At 40.7% G+C, this 22,517-nt stretch overlaps 2 protein-coding genes across 2 annotated transcripts; one reads left to right on the forward strand and one right to left on the reverse strand.

Moving 5' to 3' along the window:
- Positions 1–13,589: 13,589 nt before the first annotated feature.
- On the forward strand, positions 13,590–14,111 carry LOC130744608 (uncharacterized). The gene is made up of 2 exons (XM_057596780.1): positions 13,590–13,841; positions 13,920–14,111. Exons 1-2 carry the CDS (start codon positions 13,590–13,592, stop codon positions 14,109–14,111), a joined length of 444 nt encoding a protein of 147 aa, XP_057452763.1.
- Positions 14,112–14,423: 312 nt separating this feature from the next.
- LOC130742417 (uncharacterized) lies at positions 14,424–17,647 on the reverse strand. The gene is made up of 4 exons (XM_057594521.1): positions 16,165–17,647; positions 15,417–16,090; positions 15,046–15,333; positions 14,424–14,897 (listed from the first exon to the last, which is right to left on the reverse strand). The coding sequence occupies exons 1-2, from the start codon at positions 16,924–16,926 to the stop codon at positions 15,776–15,778; spliced, it is 1,077 nt and encodes a 358-aa protein (XP_057450504.1). The 5' UTR covers positions 16,927–17,647; the 3' UTR covers positions 14,424–14,897; positions 15,046–15,333; positions 15,417–15,775.
- Between the last annotated feature and the right edge of the window lie 4,870 nt (positions 17,648–22,517).

The following is a 22,517-nucleotide window of genomic DNA, read 5'->3' on the forward strand; positions in this document are numbered from 1 at the left end:
TGTCTCAATCCTGCCCGTCGAATTGACACCCCAGGAGGAGGCAACAACAAATAAGGATGACACGTGCATAGAAGAAAACGAGCAGAGTGCCGAGGAATGCGGATTCGAGGACCTTTGCAATCTGAGGCTAGATTGCATCTATGATGACGGCCCATTGGGCTTCGAGAAACCAGTGGTCGATGTTTCCAAGAAAATGGAAGCGCAAGACCCTTTAGAAGAAGTGGACCTGGGTGATGGCTTAGAAAAGAGGCCAACGTACATCAGTGCTCTCATTGACCCGGAGCTAAAAGACAGGATGGTGAAATTACTCAAGGAATTCAAAGACTGTTTCGCTTGGGATTACGATGAAATGCCTGGCCTCAGTCGAGAAGTGGTGGAATTGAAGTTACCCATCAAAGAAGACAAGAAACCAGTCAAGCAATTGCCCAGGAGGTTCCATCCAGATGTGTTGGTGAAAATCAAGGAAGAAATCGAAAGACTCCTCAGGTGTAAATTTATCAGAACAGCTCGATATGTGGACTGGTTAGCCAACGTGGTTCCAGTAATCAAGAAGAATGGAAAGATGAGAGTTTGCATAGATTTCCGAGATCTTAACGCTGCCACTCCAAAAGACGAGTATCACATGCCTATTGCTGAGATGATGGTGGATTCAGCTGCTGGTCACGAATACTTAAGCTTGTTGGATGGTTACTCAGGCTACAACCAAATCTTCATAGCAGAAGAGGACGTGTCGAAAACATCTTTTCGATGTCCTGGTGCCTTGGGGACATACGAGTGGGTGGTCATGCCAGTTGGGTTGAAAAATGCTGGCGCGACCTACCAAAGGGTGATTTTTTGGGTTTTGTGGTGCATAAAAAGGGCATCGAGATCAACAAGAACAAAGCTAAAGCCATTATCGACACTAGTCCACCAACCAGCAAGAAACAACTGCAATCACTATTGGGAAAGATTAACTTCCTAAGGAGATTCATTGCTAACCTCAGTGAGAAGACCAAGTCATTTTCCCCACTTCTTCGACTTAAAAAGGAAGATGCGTTCCGCTGGGAAGCAGAGCATCAAAAAGCGTTCGATGAACTCAAAGCGTACTTGTCTAGCCCACCTATAATGGCACCACCTATAAGAGGAAAGCCAATGAAGCTGTACATCTCTGCCACGGATGGAACCATCGGAAGCATGTTGGCTCAAGAAGATGAAGATAGCAAAGAAAGAGCCATATTTTACTTAAGCAGGGTGTTAAATGATGCAGAAACTCGATACACCATGATCGAAAAATTGTGTTTATGCTTGTACTTCTCTTGCGTAAAGCTGAAATATTATATAAAGTCAATCGATGTAATGGTTTTTTCTCATTATGATATAATAAAGCACATGTTATCCAAACCTATCTTGCATAGTCGAATTGGTAAATGGGCTTTAGCCCTAACCGAGTATTCACTAACTTATGCCCCACTAAAGGCAGTTAAGGGACAAGCAATTACTGACTTCCTGGCAGACCATACTTTGCCTCAAGAAATCATAACTTACGTAGGCATCCAACCTTGGAAGCTATTTTTCGACGGTTCTAGCCATAAGAATGGTACTGGGATCGGGATGTTCATAGTATCCCCAAGGGGCATCCCCACGAAATTCAAGTTTAGGATTAAGAGTAACTGCTCAAACAATGAGGCTGAGTACGAGGCATTAACATCAGGCCTCGAGATCCTGATAGCCCTTGGGGCAAAGAATGTCGTCGTAAAAGGGGACTCTGAGTTGGTAATAAAGCAACTTACTAGGGAATACAAGTGCATTAGTGAAAATCTAGCTAGGTATTACACGAAAGCTAGCAATTTGTTGGCCAAATTCGACGAAGCTAGGCTAGGTCACGTTTCCAGAGTGGTCAATCAAGAAGCCAATGAATTGGCACAAATCGCGTCAGGATATATGGTCGATAAATGTAGGTTAAAAGAGCTTATCGAGGTCAAAGAAAAACTAAACCCCTCTAACCTCGACATCCTGGTCATTGACAATATGGCACCTAATGATTGGAGAAAGCCAATTGTCGATTACTTGCAAAATCCTGTGGGTACTACAGATAGAAAGACAAAATACAGGGCAATGAGCTATGTCATCATGGGAAACGAGCTATTCAAGAAAAACGTCGACGGAACACTACTGAAGTGTTTAAGTGAAGACGACGCGTTCATAGCGATCTCGGCCGTTCACGACGGGCTATGTGGTGCCCACCAGGCAGGAATCAAGATGAAATGGATCCTATTTCGACAAGGGATGTATTGGCCTACTATTATGAAAGATTGTATGGAGTATGCCAAGAGGTGTCAAGATTGTCAAAGACACGCGGGGATACAACATGTGCCAGCAAGTGAATTACACTCGATCATTAAGCCTTGGCCATTCAGGGGTTGGGCTTTAGACCTAATTGGCGAAATTAACCCATGTTCTTCTAGGCAGCATAAGTACATCATAGTGGCTATAGATTACTTTACCAAGTGGGTAGAGGCAATTCCTCTACAAAATGTGACCCAGGACACGGTGATCGAGTTCATTCAGAATCACATAGTGTACCGCTTTGGGCTACCTGAGTCACTTACTACAGACCAAGGCACAGTGTTTGTAGGCCAAAAGGTAGCATCATTCGCAGAATCTTGGGGTATAAAACTCCTAACCTCGACCCCCTATTATGCTCAAGCGAATGGTCAAGTCGAAGCGGCCAACAAAACGTTGATCTCCTTGATTAAAAAACATGTTGGTCGAAAACCTAAAAACTGGCATCAAACGTTAGGCCAAGTGCTTTGGGCTTACAGGAATTCACCTAAGGAATCTACCGGAGCAACGCCTTTTCGACTAGCATATGGTCAAGAAGCGGTATTACCAGCAGAAGTATATTTACAATCGTGCAGAATTCAAAGGCAAGAGGAAATTCCAAGTGAAGATTATTGGAGTATGATGCTTGACGAATTAGTCAATCTCGACGAAGAAAGACTATTGGTGTTGGATACCTTAACCAGGCAAAAGGATCGCATTGCTAAAGCTTATAACAAAAAGGTTAGAGCTAAGTCTTTTATGCTTGGTGATTACGTATGGAAGGTCGTCTTACCAATTGATAAAAAAGATAAACGTTATGGAAAGTGGGCCCCAAACTGGGAAGGCCCTTTTACAGTCGAGAAAGTACTTTTAAACAACGCTTATTCGATTAAGGAATTAGGAGGTAATCGACAAATGACGATAAATGGCAAATATTTAAAAACGTATAAGCCAACATTGCATGAGATAAACATCGAATAAGGAAGTAAAAGAAAATAAATTGCCAAACGCGAATGTTTTATTGAGTAGAAAAGAGCATTACAACTATGGCAAAGGAATTTTAAAAGGGAGGGTTGGCCCTACAACTATTGTATCTGGCCCTAAGAGGCTCTATGCGCCTCAAGACATCCTCTTGTTGGGATTCCAGTCGCGATTTCTCCTGTCGAATATCCAGCTCTTCACGGGCAGTAGAACAAAGCTTGTCCACCAAGGTTTTCAGAGCTCCCACACTCCCCTCGGGGTCCGTCTGGCTAAGAGCAGCCTTCAACTCTTCAAATTCCTCCATCTTCTCGTCAATCTGGTGTTCAGCAAAGAACACTCGAGCAGTAAGCTCCCGGTGTTCTTCATATAGAGGTACAGCTTCATGCAGGAGGCTCAAGAACTCCTGAAGAGGAATTCTTACCGAGGCAATAATATTCCTCGAAAGAAGTTGGTTAATGAGCCCCGTAAGCTCTTCAGCCAAAGGAAGGAAAGAGTGCAACTCCCAGAATAAGTCTTGGTCAAAAGCCAAGTTCCGGATCTGGTTGAGAACACGACGGCTAGCCATGGCTGAAGGGATTTATGAAAGCAGGAAAAGAGTTCTGGAAAAGAAACAAGGGAGAGTTTGGAGAAGCTACTGAAAAGAAGTAACCAAAAACGCTCTATTTATAGGGTAACAACCAAGGAATGCATTAATTAATGGCAATCAGTTGCCAACTCTTCATCTTATGGTTATAGGCCATGCAGATTACCACCACCATCGTGAATAGCTTTGGCTTTTAACGAACAAAGACTTGCATTGAATCAAGAAAACGTGGTATAAGATTGCAATAAATTGGTTCATTCCCCAGAAACAAAGCGACGACTATGTGAGGGGGTGCAAGGAAGTTTGAACGATGCAACAGTAAATGAATAGCCGTCAAAATAAATGCGTAGTGGAAACTGAAAAGACTTGGCAAATTAAACGTCAAATTATATGGCTTAGGTGCCAAAACCATTGTCGAAATATTACACGCAATTGGCATAGCCATGATTAGAATAGTGTCATCATTACATATTAATAAAAAAAAAAGAGTCCTACAGCAGGGTTTTAAAAGAGTTCAAACAATCAGCAAAGGTGGCAATCTTGGCATCGAGACCCTTCTTCACAGCCTGATCAATCTCCAATTCCTTGATAACCTCTTTTGTCGAGATGATCAGAGCCTTGGAGTCTTTAGTAAGCACATCCAACTGATCCTTCACAGCAGGGCCTTCCTCGACCAAATCAGCTCGCTTTTTCTCCAGTTTGGTAATCTCTCGATGCAGCTCTTCAAGTTTGATGTCGACTTCAGAGATTTCATCTGCGATCAAAACCTTCCTAGCAGTGAACTTCTTGAAGTCCTCTTTCATTGCTGCAACTTGAGCTTTACCAGCAGAGACTTTTGCTTCCTTAAAAGCTGACAGCTTGACCAACGTCCTTGACTTGATGAAAGGTGGCTGAAGCATCCACTAAAAAAGATTGAAGGTTAGCCAAAGCAGCAGCTTGTTGAGAATCGAGTTTTTGGCCAAGAAGGAAGACAAGCAATTCCTTAGCAGCATGGCTCGCTTGAGGATCAGCTTGGATCTGGTCGAGAAACCCATTGGCGAAGACAATAGCCTTCAGCCGACCCATACTCTCCTCGATCTGCTGAGAATTGGCTACCCCACTTGATTGAGCAGTCTCAGCAGTGGCATCAGCTTGACGGGGTGGAGAGTCCCATTCCAAGGTGCCATCGAGGAAGCTATCCAAAGCTGCCAGCGGGTCCTCCTCAAATAAAGTGTCGAGCTTTTCACTAGACACATGAGATGAAGAGCCACCCTTGGTTTGAGGCGAATGTTGCACAGTGGCAGTCGATTTTGGAGGAGGCTTAGGGTTGTCATCCTTGCCTAGAAGAGGCTCTGTTTCGCGGATGGGAGAAGTTGCACCCTGAGTTTCCTGCAAGAAAAACCTCTTTAATGCCCTTTCGATAAAGTAAAACGCATATTAGAGGAGTCAACAAAACATGAAAAGTATAAAGATACCTGGCAAGCAGAGTCCTTAGAAGGGCTCGAGTTGGTGGAGCTTCTGGAACGGCGAGGAGACTTATGACGAGATTTGCTCCTGACCTTCCTCCTTCCCTCAGATGTGGAGGTCTTTTTAGCTGAGGATGCGGCCTTGGGAGGTTTCTCGACACCTTCAGTTTTGGATTTTGCAGGAATGGGAGCTGGGGAATTCTCACGGGATGGAGGATTGGAAGTAGAGTGCTCATGAACATCAGTCTAAAGGAAACAAAACAAACAAGAGATGACTCAGATTAGGAAACCACGGGTTAAAAATGTCACAAGGTACCCTCGAGAATGGAGAACATACCTGAATGGCGGCGCCGCCACCACCCTCTTTGTCATCGACTTCTGTTTGAGCATCAGATGCCAACTTAGAAGCCCCACTAGGGGTGGAAACACCAACCCCCTTGGCCCTCTTCTGACTGGCCGAAGCAACAGGCTTAGGTTTCCGTTTTCGACTCTGTCGAAAAATACGTCAGCCCATAATCCAAGGAAATCGAAAAGGAAAAGGTAAAAGCATGAGGAAAGTACCTTGAGCTTGTCAGCAAGACTGACATCATCATCCTCATCATCATCATCATCATCCTCAATCACGACTGGCTTGTCCTTGGAGGAATGAGCCACTGGGGAAATAACTTGAGGAGCTGGTCGAATAATGACTTCAGCTGCAAACAAAAGAAAAATTAAGAAGTAAAACAGGAAAACCAAGGCCAAGTCGAAGTATTACCTTGACCAATACGCATGTTCAGCGATATGTGGTTGAAGATTTCGACGGGCACATGATACGGAAAGTTCCATAGGTGGTACTTAGTCCAAGTCACTCGCTTTCGAGGAGGTAGAGCTTGATTGGCCAACACATTTATGTTTACATGGTCAACCCATTTAGGCAAGACCGGTGGAAAAGCCAATGCAAACTTACTCGTAGGCAAAGACGGGAACCTAAAGCCAGTTTTTCGAATAACAAAAGATAGACCTTCCTCACCAGGAGGAACCACTAACTTGGATTTCTTGGCTTTAAGTTCCCATTTTTGCCTTAATACTTGGGCCGCTTTCGCAACTGTATCTCGAAGGCGAAGAGTTGGGTAATATACCACACCAAAGAACTCTTGAAAAGATCGAATTTCTGCCAGGTGCATACCTTTGGTCTTCTTCGGATCCTGCTTCTGCAAAAGAAAAGCATCTGTCATGCATTGCAGACAATCGACGAGGGGCTTCGAAATTTGAGCCCAATACTCAGACCACCAGGCTTTGAAAGCATTAGTGGCATAATATGAAGGAGCGTAAGTGAAGGGGCTCAGGTTGAGGAGTCTCTTGTTATAAAACTGAACAGTCGTGTCGAAAACAGAAGCCCTCTTAATAGTTCCGGGGTACAGGACTAGACTCTTGTCAAATAAAGTGTTGGGTAGAACTTGGCTAAGCCCAAACTGTCGAGAAACCAATTGAGGGTTGTAGCCACATAGAGTGTAGTCACTGCTAGCAAAGCCCACAGTTAAAACCCTAGGAGATAAGAGGGTCCTCCAAAGTATGATGTGGTGCTCCTTGGGCAACGCAGAATCAGAGGCATTAGGATAAGAATTCCTCAGCCAGAAAGGGCCACGAATAGCCTTGCTGTAAGGAGAGAAACTGGAACGGTAGTGCTTCAGCTCGAGAAACATGGTAAAGTACTTCCTGAAATCAGCTTCGAAACTCGACGCATCATAAGCAGGGGTCAGGGTCTCGAGCCTATGGGCATCGATCCTGGTGTTAGAAACAGTTAGAGGATTATCTTGTACCGGCAGAAGAGATTCGAAGACTGCATTCAACCAAAGTTGAAACGGCCAAAGTGGTCCAGCCGCATTCAGAGAGACGGTCTTAGTATTCCGGATATCCTCGACAGCTTCATTCAGCATTTGATACAGGTTGCCAAGGACGAGCCTAGCCATAGCAAGTTGTCGACCCTCGTGAAGCAGATTGGCTAAAGGCAAAAGCTTGGCAGGTATGCGCAAAGATTTGGTGCAAAAGACATAAGCAGACAGCCAATACAGCAAGAAAGCGACATGTTCAGCATCAGACACCTCACCACTCTCGACATAATGGTCCTTAATGAATCGACTAAAAGAAACGTTGTCAGTAGGGATCGAGATGGGTTTAACAGGAGCAGGTGCAGAGTGATAATCATCACCAATGGGCCACAACCCGGTGATAGCAGCAACATCCAAGAGGGTGGGGGTGATCATACCAAAGGGAACATGAAGGCAATTAGTGGACCTCTCCCAGAAATAAAGTGCACTCAGCAGCATAGCAGGGTTATACGAGATTGGAGATCTCGACAGCTGAATCAAGTCGAAAATCCCTACATCCTTCCAGTGTTGTCTCTTATCTCCCTCAACCCTATCTAACCATTTCAGGTAGGCCTTGTCGTTAGCAGAAGGGTTAGGAGGGGCTGAACGAAAGGCTCGTTTTGGGTCAGAAAGAAATGGCATACGGTAAGAGGGTTGAAATGCCAAAATGAGCTCCTCTCCCCTAACGCTAGGGTGAAATGATTCATGTTCTTCAGGGAGACTATTGGGCCTATCATGCTTCACTACTTTCAAAGGGCCCAAAATGGCGCGTAAAGTACCATTAACAGAGAAAGGAATGAGTACCTGGGATTTCCAGATAGCTCTCTTCTCTGCTTCGTTGGGAGGCTCTGGGATTGGCACGCACTTGGACTCATCCAGCTTAAGCTCAGTGGCCAACGGAATGGTTTGCTCAGGATTGGAAGCCATTGAAAGACGCAGTAAGTATTTCAGAGAAGACGGAAGAAGATGAAGTGATGAAGTCTGGAAGAAGAAGTTGCAGGTTGGAGGAAAGAGTAAAGCTTGAACAAGGAATACCAAAAGGGTATTTATAAACGGAAGGGAAAACGGAACCCAAGCCGCATTGAGCAGCAATTTATAAAAATTTGGGGTCCAAGTGATTATTTTATTAGTTAATTCATGTCACCTCTCAGCTTTTTGGCATAGGTGAAATCATGGCCCTAAAAAGGCTATAACTGTCAGCTAGTGGAGAAGTCATCAGACGTTATGGCTGCCGATTGGACTTGAAGATCGAATGGTCGAGAGCACAAAGCATTTGAATCGTTGGAATCGAACGGCTGCGATATAAAAAAAAAAAGCTTGGTGTCTTTGAGCTAAAGCAGTCGACAACCAACATTTTTGGGGGGCAATTGTTAAGCCAAAATTACAAGTACTACAATTCTCGACACCATGGTGCAAAAGTGGTTTCTCGACAGAAAGGGTTGGGCGAAGCCGGCAACTCAGCACACGATGTCCCTCAAAGACAAGTTAGTAAAAGCCATAACTCGACACACTCAGAAGATGAAGAAATCTCGATCATCTTAATGGAAGAGGCAGTTACCGAATAACAAGCAACTACAAGCACGTGCGTACACCCACGATGCCACGAATAGCAACGGTTGCCCACGACTCAGAACCATCCACGTGGCAATAGAGTCACGTGCGCGAAGACCATCGGCTAAACGTGGGGTATGGCGCCAAAATTCAAAACCCACGAAGCCATCGTGCATCCAAGGAAAACCGCCAAGAACATGGGCAGAAAGAACAATATAAATAGAGGAAGCAGCAGCAGAAGAAGAGGTTCCCAACTAAAAACTCTGAAAATTCACCAAAAGCTCTAAACGTCCGCATCAATTAGACTTCGAGAGCAGAACGTGATGATGGAGGAGTATGTTGCAGAACCAACGCTTTAGTTTCCCTGCATTTCAGTTTGTTGATTTCCAGTTCTTGTGTGTAGCTTGTTTTGTCGAAATTTGCTTTCATGCTATTTTAGTTTGCTTGACTGTTTTGTAATCGACTCATATTCAATAAAGTCCAGTTTCGTTTGAGTTGTTTATTGTTGTCGAGAATACACTCGTTCACACACTACACTTTGGCAAAGCGTTTTCTCAAAAGGACCCCGAATCTAAACTTCCTTTAGTCGAACTAAGAGGATATTTGTTTACCAAAAATCCGTGTAAACAGGTTGCCATAGTATTTCTCTCCGTTTGCTATGTTTGCTTCTGTTTTACTATGGCGGAGCAATGCAGTTAATGGGGTTTTGGTGTTGGGTAGTGTCGTTTCGACTCGAGCGTTGTCGATGTTGAGGCGGTGGCCTTCAATTTGAAGGATCTCAATGGGAATTTGAGTTCCTCTGGAAATCAGGGAGCTTGTCGACGTTGAGGTGTTGTCATCTTCTCCTTCTTCTTCTTCTTCTTCTAATCTAATCTATAAATGAAGTTAGTATTTAATTTGAGTTGATATGTGGTTTTTTTATAGTACCCCAACAACAATAGAATTGTTTTTTTTTTTTAAGTAACAACAATGAAATTGTTTGTTGAATGTTGAGGAATGTTGATTAGTGATCAGCAGATGTTGAGTTCTGGGACTACAAAGGAACATTGGTGGTTAATTTGTAGCTAGTGGAAGAGGGGAAGTGGTGTGGGGCAGAGGAAGATGAAGGGACGAGTGGTGGTCGGGGAGGAGGAGGATGGTGGAACGGTGGGGGATGAAGGTGGGAGGAACAGAGGGATGGGAGAAGAGTGTTGGTGGGGGAGGTGGGGAACGAAGAAATGGTAAGAGGATAGGGATTGACTATGTGAGAATCAAATTGACAATAAGAAGATTGTGCAAGTAACACTTAAGTGACAAGATTACTAAATTTGTTAATGTTTTAGTTGACGTTTTAGGATCAAGAGACTAATGTGACCCACAATTTCTAACATCAGGGACCTAAATAGATAGTTTTTAAGTAGTACATGAATTAACTTGACAGACGCTCATATTTTCAGCAGTCCTATACACGGACCACAGTACAGTGTTGGATTGACCACTTGAAACACCTATTTTTGTGGCGGTCAACCACCACAAAATGGGAAATGGAGGAAAAAAACAACTTTACAATTTTTGTGGTGGCGGTTCAAAACCACCACAAAAAGGGGTGTCAAAAATGATCTACCATTATTTCGTGCGTCACAACTCACAAGTCTTAATTGTCTTTTCAGAAATAAATTTGTGCATCATGAATCTTGTGAATATATCAAACTCCTTTTCTATTGCTCCGCCAATCATCCAAACAAATTTTATACATAATGTATATGTTTTTTATATCTAAAAATCTGGTTGTCCTTTGTTGACTTGTGGCAATGAGATTTTAGATTTTTGTCTTGATCAATGAGCCGGCTTTTTCCCAAAATTCTGCTTATCTTCCAATTGAGTATATGTTCTTCCATTTAAATAAAAATAAATGGACCTTAATAAGAACGAAACGAGGAGTTTCATTCGCAATTTGATTTGCTAATTTATGTTTTTCTGCGTCTTAATTGTTGAAAGCAAATTTAAAACGGTTTTTCAAACATCACATTAGCCATGTTCAGTGTATTGTTTTCTTGCAGTGACGACATCAATGTGAGTCAATTTGTACAAAAACTACTAGATGCGTGGTCAGTATGCTAGAATGCGCTGATTTTGCAACTTTGGGCAAAGAAAACAATTTTGGAACAATAATGCTCATTGTTTTTTTCTTGACAAAAAATAATGCTCATTGTTACGAAGGCTTAATCAACGAAAAGCAAGAATGAACTATGATTGGTGTATATTTAAATTTCATTATTAACCATCCACCCATGATTTCCGACGACAAACATTTTTTGATTGGATGAAAATATTTTTCTTACAATTCTTGCAAGTAATGGCTCGTCAGAAGCACTACTACTACAAAAAAGGGATTTTACAACGGTTCCAAGTTGCCAATTACTACGGTTGAACTGTGGTGTAGCTCGACGAGGTAATAGAGTTGTTACCACGGTTGCAGGAATGAAACGTGGTATTATGGCTTCTCTTTTTATCATTGTGAAAAAAGGAAACGTGGTAATATCAATCGTTAGAGCATCTCCAATGGAGTCCTTATTTTAGGATCTTAAAATAAGATCCGGATCTTATTAGATTTCACTATTGGAGCTATGCTACATGACATGAGATCTTAACTTTTGCTAAGATCCGTGTCTTAGCTCAGATACTTTTAAATCTAGGATTTTAAATAAAATAATAATGTTTTTTTTTCTCTTTCAATACCAGAACTAAAGTGAAAAATATGGAGGGAAATAAATAATATAAATATATTGGGTACTGTGGTTCCAGTCAAAAGTAAAATAAGATCTCAACCACTAGAGTGAAATGTGCATGTGAACCTCATGAGTGTCTTCAATCTTATGTAGCAGTCTTGACTCACAAAAAATGAGTTAAGTCCCAAAATAAGATCTCACCATTAGAGATGCTCTTAGACACCACAGTCCACAATCATCATCTTCAACATTATCCCCTTACGATTCCTCCCTTTTTTTTAAACTCAGATTTCGACTCTAAAACCTGCATAAGCTTGACTTCATTTTCATTTTGATCCCAAACCCATAAATTAAAACTCGATCCCACCTGCAGTCCACCAATTGGCTATAGTACTGTAGGTTTTTGGTCTTGCTAGTGTTAGTTTTCCACGAACACTAATAAGCACTTTTTACATAAACATCTAATTGGGATTCACTATTTTAACACATATATTATAATAAAATAAGTATAATGTAAAAAAAACATGAGAAGATATAATTAGATGCATATTTTAGATATACTAGCTTTATATTTAACACATATTTTATAAAGCTAGTATATACAAATTATTGACATTGAAAATGAAAACTATTTTAATCACAATGATACATATATAAATTCCACAATCACATTACAATCCGGCAAAAAACCCAAAAATTCATTACCAGCTCACATGTGATTTGTCAATACCGATTTATGAGAAGACCATTTTAGTGTAGGGCAATGTCAGTTAATGCTTAAAGACATAAAATGTGTCTCCCACCCTCTTTCCCACTATATTTCATCGAAGCACGTGTTCATGCCTGGTTGTGGACTAACCTCAAACTTCCCCCCTCATTATGCAGCATAGCATTAATTTTTGCATACAAAGATGACCAAACAAAGGTGACAATGCCAGCAAAGCCCATTTTCCATTTCAATTTGAAGGGCCCTTTTCTTTATTTAAAGCTTTTCTTATTATAACGTTAGAAATTCAGCACTAATTATTCTTAAGAATGAATTGGAGACACACCTAATCTGTACCGTGAAAGATTGACAAAATTGGATGGTGATAAATGATAATCACTCTTTTGATAGGTATAGGAGGAGAGGAGCTTAAAAATGGAAAATGTTTTCTTCACACCTCATTTTGAGGTGGAAGGAGGTGGAAGAAGAGAGAGATAGGAAGAAAATAAAAAGTAAGAGAGAGAAAGTATGAGATGTGATAAATGATAAGAAGAAAGAGGTAGAAACAAAATTAGGTGGAAATGAAGTGTTTAAAAGATGAGGTGTGTATATATCATTACTCGCTTAAAAATAAAAGTATACTGGGACATGCATTAATGGAGAGAAATATTGTGAAAGCCCAACATTATTATGGTTAAATTAAAATTTCAATAGATAAATTAGAAAGTACATATTATATGAATTACAAGCTACTTTGAAAATTTAAAATTGCTAACACGGGTTGTAACAACTGACTTTAAGTTCTCGGTTTAATTCTCACCTCTTAACAGATTGATGGTTCGAATCCACTGTGCTCTGTGTCCCGTTAGTTCCATAACCACCCCTAATAATAACACACTTATGCTCTGTATGGATACACAAGTGAAAATAAGTGTAAAGGATATAAGTGGAAAAAATAAAGAGAAAAAATATAAATAAAAAATAAGACGATTTTTAAGTTTGTTTGGATAAGAAGTAAAAAGAATGGAGAATGAAAAGAAAAGTGAGAATAATGTTATATAATTACTATTTATTTTTACCCTTTTATATTACAAAAATAATGTACTTGATTTTTTTTAAAAGAGGCCATTGTATTAAAAGAAAGGCTAAATTGCACTTTTGGTCCCCCACGAACGCTATACGTGCAACCTTGGTCCCCAAACTTCAAAAATCGCATACCGCATCCCCAACGTTTATCTCCGTTAACAATTTTCGCCCCCCACCTCTTTTCCGTCCATAAACTAACGTTTTTGGCTTATGTGGCTTTTTTTTTGTGATCTGGCAACCATATAGGAGAGAGAGTGTCAGGTCTGTTTATTAATAGTCACGTGCGAGGCACGTGATGCTCTTTATCTTCTTTCCTCTTATGAAGCTCGATGAAGCTCTCATTCAGCCCCAATTTCACTCATCTGAAGAACCCTAGAAATGGGAGGATCGCGTGTGACGCCGAATCAGTGGGAATACGAGGCTCAATCGATTCGAAGGGAGATGGGATCGCAAAGGAGAGGAGAGTGCTCCCATGGATTTGCTGGGGATCGAGAAAATTCGTCATTTTGCTCTGGTTTTGAGAGGAACCCTAAGGTTGTGCTATGCGATTGTGGTGTTCCAAGTCCTGTTGTGACAACATGGACAAGGGTTAATCAGGGAAGGAAGTTTTATGGATGTGGTTTGTTTGAGGTAACATTTTTATTTCTTCTCATTTTCATGTTGTGATATCTTTGTTATCTCTCATTTCCAGTTCTTCATTAATTGTAGGTGAATCGCAAGAAAGTTTGCAATTTCTTCCAATGGTTTGATTCTGATGAGAGTGCAAGGGAGAAGAAGTTGGTAGTGGTGTTAACAAAGAGGATTGAAGAGAAGCAAAAGATGATTGTTCTGTTATCTGGGACATTGGTCATTGCCATAGTTTGCATCATGGTCTTGGGTGTAGCCTATGTAAGAAAGTAGATGAATGTGATGGAACTTTTGTAGGGTTTAGGGAGATGAATGAGATGGTATCTATGTAATGGTATCTTTATGTCATTTTGAATTTGTGTTGAAATATATGTACTGGTTGTAATGGAATCTAGTTCTGGTTGTAATGGAATTTCTGATGTTATTCAATGAAAGTTTGGATGATTATGCACTCAGTATTTAACATGGTAATAATGCAAGTTTGCTACTTTTATGTTGTCCAAAATTTGACATGGTAACAACATCATATAAGTAACATCATGATATCAGTAAAACATCACCTAGTCACATATCAGTAAACTGTTTAAGGTTTTAACATAAAGCCACATAAGGCACAGAGTGATTCAGGTTCCAAAATAAAGCCACATATGGCGCAAACTGATTGAGGTTCCAAAATAAAGCCACATATGGCACAATTTAAACTACTTAGTTGCACTATTGAGTTCCAAAATAAAGCCACAGATGGCATGAAATTACAAGTCTTAGGTACTACTACATTTTAAACTACTGAGTTGCACTAATTTGGCTGATGTTCCTTTTCCTGCCTCTTCTTCTTGGTGCTGGTTGTGTTGAAGATGCATCAGGAGATGGAGGTGGTGGTGGCTGAGATGAGCCTGCAGCAGGTGGTGGTGGTGGTGGCTGAGATGTGCCTGCAGCAGGTGGTGGTGGCGGCTGAGATGTGCCTGCAGCAGGTGGTGGAGGTGGAGGTGTCTAAGATGATGAGGATCCTACTTCAAAAGTGGTGTGCCTCTGTTCAGGTTGTAACACTTCAGTGTTTTGCTGCAATATAATGGACAAGTCTCAATTAACAGTACTTCAACACACACACACACATAAAATTCACTGACAAATCCTCAGTTAGCAGTACCTCAACACACACACACACACACACACACAAATAAAAGTCATTTTACAAGTAGATATTGACCTGATTCCCTCCACTTGGAATGGTTCTGTCTGCTAGCTCCTTTCCCCTGCAAGTCCTCCTATTGTGTCCATAATTCCCACACCTTCTACACCTGACAGTAGTGTGGTGCCTCCTCATCCTATTAGGGTTGGTTGGCTCATCATTGGCTCTGTTCCTCTGTTTTTTAGGCCTGCCTGGCTGCCTTCTCACATATGGAGGATTGAGAGGAAGAGCCTCAACCTCTGGCCACAGCTTTGGTCCATTGTTAGGTCGGATAAGGTGAGCATAAGTGTTCAGAAAGGTATGCTCCTGAAAATGACACACATAATCAGATCAGTTCAAGCATATGAGTGGTGAAAAATTTAAAAACAATATAGTAGAGTTAAACTTACTTGTAAGCAAGATGGACATAGTTCTCAGGGGCATGGTGGTTGAACCACATGCAAGCAACAACATGCACACAAGGAACTCTAGAGAGATCCCACCTTCTACAAGCACATGACCTCTGTTGCAGGTTCACAACATACTTGTCATTGTCCCTAACTGCTTCAAACTCAGAATATCCACTATCTCTATCCCAACTAGCATGCCACCTGTCTGCAAAGCTCTTCACCACATCCAGCTTCCGTTGAATCATAGGGCACAACTGGCTATTCCTCCACCTCATCATCAAATCCCTCTGTCTTACAATGCGGCTGGTGAGGTAAAATTTCAAACCCTCCAACAATGTTATGATGGGCTTGTCCCTATATTACAAGATGGCTCTATTGAAAGCCTCACACATATTGTTGACCTGCAAGTCACAATGTGTGTATGTGCTATAGTGAGACCTTGTCCATTGTTCAGGTGGAATCTCCATCATCTCTGTCCATGCAGCTTCATTCAAACCCTTCATCACATCCATTGCAGCTCTCCATTCTGGGACTGTGCTTGCCCTAGCTGCACTCCACAAAGCACTTTTCAATTCTTGTTCTGGGAATCTCTTCCTGAAGTTACCATACAGATGCTTAACACAAAATCTGTGTTCAATGTCTGGCTCAATTGCAGCAATTGTAGGCACCAAGCCCTACACACAAATAATTGTCATTAGACATATTAAGTACCAAATTAAAGTAAAAGAAAAAAGGTTTAGAGTATTACCTTCTGTCTATCAGAAATGAAAGCCCATTTTTGCTTTTTCTCTCCATTCAAATCAGCCAATAAAAGATTGAGGAACCATTGCCATGAGTCCTTTGTCTCAGCTTCAACCACTGCATAAGCAATTGAAAACATCTGGTTGTTTCCATCTTTACCTACTGCAGCTAGTAATTGACCACCATACATACCCTTTAGAAAACAGCCATCCAACCCAATTAAGGGCCTGCAAGTAGTAGCAAAGGCTGCCTTAGTTGCCTTGAAGCACATGTAAATCCTCTTGAAGACAGGACCATGAATACCCACTGTGCTTTTGATGATGCATGTTGAACCAGGGTTACTCCTCATAATCTCAGCAGTATAGTTCCTAAGATGACTATACTGCTGGATACTTGCTCCATGAATCATTTCCAGACTTTTCACCTTTGCCCTGTATGCTTTGAACCTTCCAATGGCAATCCCCCACCTAGTCCTTGCCTCAGCAATCAAACTAGTGACCTTCATGTCAGGAGTGTGTCTAAGAATTTGCATGAATTTAGTTGCTAACAAGAGGGTCTTAGCTTGTCTATTGGTTCCTGTCCTACAACAGTTATGCTCAGGCCTGAAGCTCACCAGCTGCCACAAAGGCCTTGTAGGAGTCTTGCTGATTCTTAGGTAGGATGGACACTCGGGTACACATCCAACCACCACTCTTTTCTTGTCATTTTTTTCAAACTTCAGATTCTTCTTGGTCTGAAGTGCAAAGTCTTTCACAGCATCTTTAAACATGTCTTTGTTTAAGAAAGTTTAACCAATTTCAAAATTCACAGCTTCACCATCCTGAGTAGGCCTAAACCAAGGGTATATCTTCCTCTGGCCCAAATCATCTTCACTTTCATCTGGACTTTGTAAATCATCTGAGTCTCCATCCTCATCCTCAAAGTCTTGAAATGTTGTAGGATCTGCATTCCTTGACTCTTGCACAGGTTCAGGCCCATTTACACCATTCTCAAAGGTTGGATCTTGAGGAACAGTTGGTAAATCCTCCAATGACTGTGGAGGCAACACTTGTAGCCAGTCCCAGTCCTCTTCATAATCACTATCATCTAGTGAAGTTCCACTTGATGCCTGAGAGCTATCATCATTTGGATCATACTCATCATCAGAATCTGTTGCTTCACCCTGAATTCTATTTGCATTCTCCTTCCCTTTCTTTTTGTTTCTCCCAACTTTAGCCTCTTTATCATTCACAACTTCTGGCTCACAAACACATCAGGCTCTCTATCATTCACAATTTCAGCCTCATTCACAACCACCTCAGGCTCATTCACAACCACCTCAAGCTCAGGTTCCTTCTCAGTCTCAATCACCTCAGGATCTAGCTCTATCACATCAGGATCCTTGTAAGCAAGCAGTGGTGTTTCATCAACAAGTTCATGCTCTTGCACACTGTGTTGAACATAGATATCTATTTGACTCTGACCTTTCACATTTGCAGCCAGTTGTCTCACATCTTTATCACTGTTCTGAGGTTTTAAAATAGCACACCCATCACTTTCCTTGTGCTTGTACCACAACCCATCATAACTGAGATATCCAAGTGCTTTGACCAACTTGCCCACATAAATTGTAGAAAATTCATCAATATCCAACGGTGGAAAATGATCAACTGACCCATTTTCATATAGCATGGATGGCTGAAATGTAGGTGCACCCCCATGATGGATGTTCAATGATAACTTATGTGACACAGTTGGCCTGAAACAAGACAAAATAAGGAACTATTACAATATTCAACATACTACTATTACTATATTCAACATACTACTGTTACTATATTTAACACAGATTCCAACTAAAGAAATTAAAGAAACCATAAAAAATTATCAACCATGCATTGAAATCCTTCAACAACCCCTCATTCAACAGACAAAGACATAGATAAAGACATAAAGAGAGTAGGCAGAATATTAAAGAATCCTAACCTGGCCACATGGTTTGGTGGTAATGGATCCCCCAAGTCCCAAAAGTTGTTGCCAGTGCTTTTCTCAGGGACCACCACACTCTCCTTTCTCGGACTTTTCCCTTTGGTGGGACTTTTCTTCTTGTGGTCCTTCCTCTTGACTGGAAGTTTCCCCTTTTCACTCTTCTTCCCTTGCTCATCCCTCGTTCCCTTCGTCCTGCCCATGACAGACACTTGCTTCACACACCTTCACAGTCGACACCATGAGGTCGTCGATCTTCTCTCGCCGCACAACCTTGTTTCCTCCGCTCTACGATTTTGGTCAATTTAGGGTTTCTAAATTTGAGGCTAATTTGGGATTTGGGATTTGGGATTTTATTACAAAATTAACTCACGTGCCTCTCACATGTTCACACTCTCTCCTATATGGTTGCCAGATCACACAAAAAAAAGCCACATAAGTAAAAAACGTTAGTTTATGGACGGAAAAGAGGTGGGGGACGAAAATTGTTAACGGAGATAAACTATGGGGATGCGGTATGCGATTTTTTAAGTTTGGGGACCAAGGTTGCACGTATAGCGTTCGTGGGGGACCAAAAGTGCAATTTAGCCTAAAAGAAACTAAAAGGGGCCATGAGTCGTTACATCAGAAGCAACAAGAGGAAAGAGCTCAGGAAAGACCTCCTCAATCAAAACAAAATTATGAAATAAAGAAGCATTTTTGGCTAAGTAATCAACAACCCAGTTACCTCCCCAACGCACAAACGAATGAGAAAAAGAAACAAAAAGCGAGGACAATCCCTTAAAACAAAATAAAAATAAAAGGTACCCAGCGTGTCCGGTTCCAAGTCTCAAACAATCAGTCTCCAGACAGACAAGACGGAAGTATAAGTCATGGGACAGTGAGAGAGCCCACCGGAAGGCTAGAGCTTCCACCACCATGGGAGAAGGAGCTGCCACGAGGTGGAGAGCAATCATACCAAGCCCGGAATCTTGTGACGTTTTGAGTGACGCATCAAAATTCAGCATGTTACCTCACTCATGCAAAAAAAAGTAAAAGTTAGGCTTAAAAGCACATTTGGTCCCCCACGATTGAGAGTTGTGCAAAATGAGTCCCTAAACTATTGTTTTAGCATTTTCGATCCCCCACGTTATCCTCCGTTACAATAGTTAGTCCTTCTGTTAAAATTCAAACAGATTTTTCCTCTGTGTGATTTTTTAACTGATGTGGAGGAGAGAGATGAAGGTTAGTAAGAGAGAAAAGGTTAAAATTTAAAAATATATCAGAATTATAGGAGTAGTTTTTTTCTTTATTTGATAAATTTAATATTTAATTAAAAATAAATAAAAAACCTAATCTCTCCAACCTTTCCAGAACCTTCAATCTTTGATATTCCCAAGCCACCACCATCTTCTGCAATTCGTTACTCACCACCATCCAACTTTAAACCTTTATCTCAGATTTTCATCATCTTCACACTGCCTTCCAACCCAGCAGCCATCGTACTCCCTTTCTCATCTTCCCTTTTTCAATCACCAACACACACGCGTTCAAAGAGAAAGAGGAGGAGCTACTGCACATAGAAAAAGTGGTGGTGGAAAGCAAGGAATAAATTCGAGAAGTAGAGAGATCGAGACATGGAAATGGCTTCACGGCGCTAATGGTGGAGGTACGACCCGGAGCGGTGGTCGTGGTGGTTTGGTGAGGCGGAGGCTGACTTAGGATGGAGAGATGGAAGAGATGAAGAAGAAATCGTGAGAGATCACATATGAGTTTGGGCATGTTGGCTATGGTTGTCAGAGAACTTGCTTTCAGATCTATTTTTTTTTTTATCGATTTACAAATCTTTCTTCATCTTCTTTCATTCTCCGCTTCCAATTCTTCACTTTTTCCCTTCCAATTTATGGATTCACAGATTTCTTACTCCTCCTCCTCCTGTTTTGGCTTTCAATTCTTCATTTTCTGCAACAATGTTGGATTTTTCAGATTTTCTTATAAATACTGCAAAATAGATTTAGGGATCTGAGGTGTTATGCATGTTCTCATATTGATGGAGGCTAGACCTGCAACTTCAGGAGTTGTATCTGTGCTAATTTTTCAGATGTTCAATTGGGATTTGATGTTTGGGTTAGAATCGGACAGATGAAGAAGAAGACATCACGTGCCACTCACATGCTCTTTCTCTCACTCCTAATGTTGGCCACATCATTAAAATAATCCACATAGGATAGATCCGTCTAAATTTTGACGGAAAACAGCCCAAGGACCAACTGTCGTAACGGGAGCAAACGTGGGGGACGAGGAATGCTATAAAAATATTTTAGGGACCACTCTTGAACAAAGGTGAAACGTGGGGGACCAAATGTGCTTTTAAGCCTTAAAATTATTTAAAGTGTGAGTATGAGAGTACTTTAGCTCGATGTGATGTTTTCTTCGTACATATAGTGAGAAAACTAAATTGTGGGTCATTGTTGTACAATTTTCTATTCATATACTTTTTCATAACTAAACACAATAGCATAGTGTTTTCCTGACATTTTCAGCCCCTCCTACTTCCTTCATGCAAAAATCAATCGAAATAAACAGACCATTAAAGGCGATAAACACATTATTTGGACTAAATGAACAATGATAAAAAAGAGATACTGAAAAATAAAATTAACAACAAAAAATGATGGTGAGTTTTACTACGAGAAAATCAATAATCACTAACGGTCAAAAAATGAGACCAATAGAGGCGATAAACACATGATTCAAGTTAACACTGTGTTTGGTTGTGAAGAGAAAGATAGAGAAGAGGGAGATAGAGAAGATGGAGTAGAGAAGAGAGAAGTTGAGTAGAGAGAAATATGTGAGAGATATAATAGATTTATTGAGTTGTTTGGTATGGTAGAGATAATGAAGTGAGAGATTAGAAATAATGATGTGGAAGAGAGAGAAAAAGTTGACTTTGGATTAAAAAAACAATTTTAAATACAAAAAGTGAAAATTTGGATGTTAGATGCAAATAGTGGCGGTTTAAAACCGCCACTAATTGCCAGAAACGAAAAAAAAAAGTCAACCCTAGTTACTGTTCATTTTCTCTCCAATTTGGAGAGACCCCATAAAGGGGGTGGACCCCACCTCCGCAGCCCCCTCCCCCTCCTCCTCTCCCACACTAAACAAAGTAACTTCTCTCACCCTCCCTCTATCTCTCTTCCTCTCATCTCTCTCTCTACTCTAACTCTCCACGACCAAACACAACATAAATGAACAACGATAAAAAAAGAGATACTGATTTTAAATAAATTACTAACAAAAAAAAAAAAGAGGGTGAGGTTCACTATAAGAAAACCAATAATCACTAACAGTCAAAATTCATTTGTAACTCTTAAAAGATGTCAATGTAGTCTTACTAACGGAAAAACAACAAGAAAAAACCATGGATATGTCATTGAAAAATATAAGAACATTAATTTTAATGTCTCCCACACTTGTTTTGGTACCACCGTTTTTATAAAAAATTGTTTAAAATACTCTTAAAATTTAATTTCATCCCTAACATATTCATTATCCTACCTTTGAACAACCTCTCCACCATTATCTTCTTTCTATCTCTTAGCATCCTTCGTTCTTTCTTTATCCTCTTCTTTTATGCGTTCAAGCGTTTCGCACTTTGTAAGTGCAAAACGAAAGTGAGTTGTGTTTTTCACACTAAGTAAGTGTGAAAATTTTCACGCTTAGTAAGTGTGAAACTTTTCGTTTTATGACTGATGTTGTTTGTATTTCACACTTTAGAGTGTGAAACTGTTGTTATTTTCGCACTACAAAGTAATTGGTGTTTTCGCACTCTAAAACATTATATTAATAAAAGAATGTTTTGAACAAGCATCGGGATAAATTACAACATATTAAATAGAAAATTGGAAATACAATTACAAGCGAAAGAAAGGAAAAGATGAAAGCCAAGAAAAGATATAAATCCATTGCTATGGAAGTAATTAAGTTCCATGGCCTCCAGAAGGAGACACGTGTATCCCCATGGTTTTCATCAACACTTGAGAGCCTCAATCCATCCAACATCACCCTTGGATCAGTTTAGCTTTAAGCTATGCCCCCTTGCATCTGATATCTGAAGAAAATGTAAAGAGATGCTCAACATCCCTTGTTTCAGCCTTTTAAACATGGCAAGGGTGAGCAAGCTCTCTTAGTGAGAAAAACTCGCTTAGCGAGACGCTTTCTTTAAGGGAAGGTGATGCATTCTCAGTTAGAGAAAACCAACTTTCAAAAGCCCTTTTAAAATGCCTCAAATTTGCTTAGTGAAAAATTCCTAACTAAGTTCTTCAAGTGTAGGTTCTAGTTTTAGCTTCGAATTTCCATGACCTTTCTACATACATAAAAAACTTGAGATTAAGTATGAAATTTATAATATTTAAA

Source organism: Lotus japonicus, chromosome 3 (genome assembly GCF_012489685.1).
Source record: "Lotus japonicus ecotype B-129 chromosome 3, LjGifu_v1.2".
NCBI classification, from domain to species: Eukaryota; Viridiplantae; Streptophyta; class Magnoliopsida; order Fabales; family Fabaceae; genus Lotus; species Lotus japonicus.